This window comes from Dromiciops gliroides, chromosome 6 (assembly GCF_019393635.1).
Source record: "Dromiciops gliroides isolate mDroGli1 chromosome 6, mDroGli1.pri, whole genome shotgun sequence".
NCBI classification, from domain to species: Eukaryota; Metazoa; Chordata; class Mammalia; order Microbiotheria; family Microbiotheriidae; genus Dromiciops; species Dromiciops gliroides.
In genome coordinates this window covers 15,845,311-15,849,939 of record NC_057866.1, presented here as the reverse complement: position 1 = coordinate 15,849,939, position 4,629 = coordinate 15,845,311, and the positions used below count along the sequence as shown (strand labels likewise).

Below are 4,629 nucleotides of genomic sequence, written 5' to 3'. Positions count from 1 at the left end.
TATTTTTATGACTTTTCCTGTGGACCCCCATGGATAATTACGAGTGTTGCAATCAGATTCACTGCCTCTATCTCTATTTGTCTTGTATCTCGTTAGTCTTGGCTATTTCTCAGCCCTTTCAATGTCTCCTTTCCTTTTTCTTGTTAATCATACTTTCTAATTTATTGAGAACATTTAAATGTTCTGTAACACTGATTTCATGAAGCACTTTCTAGTTCATTGTATTGGAGAATCATTAACAGATTACAGAATGCTCTGTGCTTTCATTAATAAAGGAGTCAAATAAATGCAATTCTAATCACGCAATAGTCTTCAATACCAATGAAGCAAGTGAGATGGGGAAAATTCCAGAAAGGTCACCTTTTGCACAGTTTTTTTTCAGTTCACTGCTCAAATGCTAGCCCTTACTCTGGTTCAAAAGATGATGAGAAATTCCACACTCCCTCTCAACCACCTTCTTCATGGCATCTTTAATCTCTTTGTTTCTAAGGCTATAGATCATGGGATTCACCATAGGGATCAACACAGCATAGAAGACTGACACCATCTTGTCCCTGCTCAGGGCATAGCTGGAGCTGGGACGCATATACATGAAGAGACCAGAACCATAGAAGAGTGTCACAGCAGTCAGATGAGATGCGCAGGTACTAAAGGCCTTAGACCTACCTTTGGTGGAGCTGATCTTCAGGACGGCAGCAACAATATAAATATAAGAGATGATGACCACAAGGACAGACATTACCCCGACAATGACCCCCACCAAAAAGGTCACTATCTGGCTAGTGAAGGTGTCAGAGCATGATAAGGCCAGGACAGGAGGAAGGTCACAGAAGAAATGATTGATGATGTTAGGCCCACAGAACTGATGATGGTAGACAGAGTAGGTTTCAATCAGAGAACTGAAAAACCCACCCACAAATGCACCTCCCACCATCTTGATGCAGAGTGTGTGGGACACAATGGCTGTGTAGAGCAGAGGGTTACACACGGCAGCATAGCGGTCATATGCCATAGCAGCCAGGAGGAAGCATTCCGTCAGCCCCATGCCACAGAAGATAAAATATTGGACAGCACAACCCAGGAAGGAAATGGTTTTCTGATCTGTGATGGTGTCTGCCAGCATCTTGGGAGTGGTAGAAGAGCTGTAGCAGATGTCTACAAAGGATAGGTTGCTGAGGAAGAAATACATAGGTGTATGGAGGTGGGAGTCCATCCGGATCAGTGCGATGAGGCCCAGATTCCAGGCCAGAGTCATGAGGTATATGCCTAGGAATACCACAAAGAGGACAATTTGTATTTTGGGATGATCTGAAAAGCCCAGGAAGATGAATACAGTCACCGTTGTGGTATTTCTGCTTCCAGCCATTGCCCTGATCCCTGAAATTATAGAGACACAAAGAGAGATATTTCTGGGAAGTTATTTATACTACTATTTGGTTAGGTTTTTTTGTTTTGTTTTGTTTTTTGCTGGGCAATGGGGGTTAAGTGACTTGCCCAGGGTCACACAGCTAGTAAGTCAAGTGTCTGAGGCCGGATTTGAACTCAGGTACTCCTGAATCCAGGGCTGGAGCTCTATACACTGCACCACCTAGCCGCCCCACTTGGTTAGTTTTTAATGAGGGGACATATGAATTTGCTAAAGGACAACTCTGATCCTGCCTCCTCTGTGAAGGTCACATAATCAATCAACCAACCAACAAACATTTATTAAGCACTTACAATATGATAAACATTAATTAAACTCATACTATCTTCCAGGCACTATGATAAGCACTGGAGATATAAGTAATAAAAAGAAAGACAGTTTCTGCCCTCAAGGAGCTTACAATCTATCAGAGGAAGACAAGACACAGAAGGAATCTGAAAAGGGAGGGAAGATGTCAGAGAGTATGGTCATCAAAGAACCAGAACAAGCAGAGTTGTTGGCGGCAAGTGAAGAGATGGCTGACATTTTGAGCCCTCTGAGAAAGGAGGCTATGGGCAGAATTTTTTTCCTCCAACCCCAGTCCTCCAATCAAAGGAGCCAAAGCAACAGAGATTACTGATTTGGTATTTATTATATCCCAAGCACAAACAAAACAAAAGCAGCACCTACCCTCAAGGAGCTTACATTCTAGTAGAGTTGGGATTTGAATTCTCGTCTTCTATCTTCAAATGCAGCATTTTCCCACCGGAGTCATATGTATGATGGGGCTAATGGTCCTTTGCCTGAGTGTGGTATCAAAGAGGAGGAACCCCATTTCCTGGAGAGAGGTGGCTTTTCTTTCTTGTAGCTGTCCAGAGACCTTCACTCTGGCACTTGGACATTCTCTGCCAGCCCGAGTCCATCCATACAGACCCAATACATTATCCAACTTTATCCCTCGTATCCCATATCTGTGAAGCCCCACTTCCAGATGAAGGATTTCAAGCTTCCTCACATTATACCATGTTGCAGGAATCATTTTTCTTCAGTTTCACAGCAGTACTTGCAAGTAATATTACCATTTCATAGATGAAGAACCCAAGACCCAGAATGTTATTTCAACATTGTCCAAGGCCACACAAGTGGCAAATAAATGGTGGAGTGGAGGCTCCAACACCAGGATTCTGAATCAGAGTCAGGAGCATATGAGTGTATATATTTGTCTTATTCCATGAAGAAGTTTTTGAATATTGTAGTGGCACAGGAGAAAAAGTGCTAGGAGGTGGGGGAGGGCAAGAGACCTGACTTCAAACCAGACCTCAGACACAAAGTAGTTCTTCTATTTCCTATCTATGTGACCTTAGATGAGTCACTTAACCTCTTTGGCCTCAGTTTCTTGATCTGAAAACAAATGAAGTTGGACTAGATGACCTCTGAGGTCTCTCTCAGTTCTCAAGTCATGAACTTATGACAGCAAGGTCTCTCTTGGTGGTATACTTTAATTGAAGGTTAGAGAACTACTTCTCTGGTGGTATATACTGCTGAGTGAAATTTGGAGGCAGTGTGGTACAGTGGGCAGAATACTGAATATGGAGGCAGAGGACATGGGTTCACAGTTCTTCTACCCAGTCCCCATGTGACCTTGGCTAAGTCACTTAACTTCTCTTAGCCTCAGAAGTACAAAATGAGGGTGTTGGTCAATATGACCTCTGAGAGCCCTTCCACCTTTTATAATCTTAGAGTCAGTACTATGTTGAGATAGTGGTTGCTCTAGTTGGACTCTAAGTACACTTCCAGCCTGACCCTGAGATTCAGTGAAACTATAGATTTGCAGATGTTCTCAGGAGGTCTTATTTGGAAAATCCTAAGAGGAACTTCAACAAAATTAACCTCTCAAGAGATCTTGCTTCTCCAAGGTCTGTTGGCCTTGATGGTGTCTATCCTTATAAATGATAATGGCCTTAGACCTGTGACCCTCCCCCACCCTCAACTTCTACTCAACAAGCCCCTGAGGCTACCCTCTCATCTCTGGTGCTTCACCTCTCCCTCTTGTCCCACAAGGCAGTCAGTTCTATTTTCCAGCAACCTTAAAGAAAAGTTTTCCCATATACTTTGCAGCAATCTTTCTCCCTATGACTTCCACTCTGAGGCTATTGCTTTTCCTTTGTCACATGGCTACTAAGTGCCAAAGCTGGATTTCAACTTCAGTTTTCTTATTCTAAATCCAGCTTCCTTTCCATTACATGGTGTTCAGATCTTGAATTTAAAACATGGTTTTTAATGGCTTCACTTTGGAGAGTAGAAGAAATACTAAGAATAAAGAGGTAAGGGGAGTAGAAGTTAAATGGTAAAATAATTTTTATTGGATCATAGATCTTGAGTTGGAAGAGACCTTAGCAGTTATCTAGCTCAACCTCTTATTTTAAACATAAAGGAAACTAAGGCCCAGAAAGTTTAAGTGACTTACTCATGGTAGAAAGTAGGAAAGTCTAGATTCAAATTCATTACTCTTTGCATTACACTGGGGGCATGGGACCTGTTTGGATACATTGGCCTGAGCTCTGTAATACCCAAGCAAAGTTTCATTTGGGAGTTTCCACATGAGCATGTATATTTAGCAGTAATATTGGGTTTGATCATTGTAGATCATTGTCCTGTTTCTGTATCACCACTAAGGAGACAAATTCTGAGCTGAACAAAATATGAGCATCACCTTTCAGGATCCTTTGCTTCCTGTATGATCTTAGGTAAATCATTTCACTTCCTAGTAGCTCACCTGTAAAACTAACTAGATTACCTTTGAAATATCTTTAAACACTCTATGGTTTATATAACATATGGTTATTTAGAGGATGGGAAATTTGCCACAAAATCCCCATTATGTCAGCAATGATCTTAGTGATGGATTCTTTGAAATAACAAAAATTCACATTGGTATAGTATTGTAAGGTATATAAAATATCTTCCTCATAGCACCTCTGATAAGGTAGATATTCATTGTCAGTGTTGCTGTTCCTATACCATAGATAAGGAAGCAGGAGAAGTATGGTATGGTGGATAAAGGTTGACCTTGAAGGCAGGAAGACCAGGGTTCAAGTTTGAGACAGACATAAATCATCAGCATTTCTATACATGACCAACAAAGCTCAACAGCAAGAGATAGAAAGAGACATTCCATTTAAAATAACGGTAGACAATATAAAATACTTGGGAGTCTACCTGCC

General features: G+C 41.5%; 1 protein-coding gene across 1 annotated transcript; it reads right to left on the bottom strand.

The window, feature by feature from the left end:
• Positions 1 to 397: 397 nt before the first annotated feature.
• Positions 398 to 1,366, bottom strand: LOC122731825 (olfactory receptor 5A2-like). Its single transcript, XM_043972091.1, has one exon. The coding sequence runs from the start codon at positions 1,364 to 1,366 to the stop codon at positions 398 to 400; it is 969 nt and encodes a 322-aa protein (XP_043828026.1).
• Between the last annotated feature and the right edge of the window lie 3,263 nt (positions 1,367 to 4,629).

Coding starts and splice junctions, on each gene's coding strand:
- LOC122731825 (XM_043972091.1), bottom strand. CDS start 1,366: ATGGCTGGAAGCAGAAATACCACAACGGTGACTGTATTCATCTTCCTG.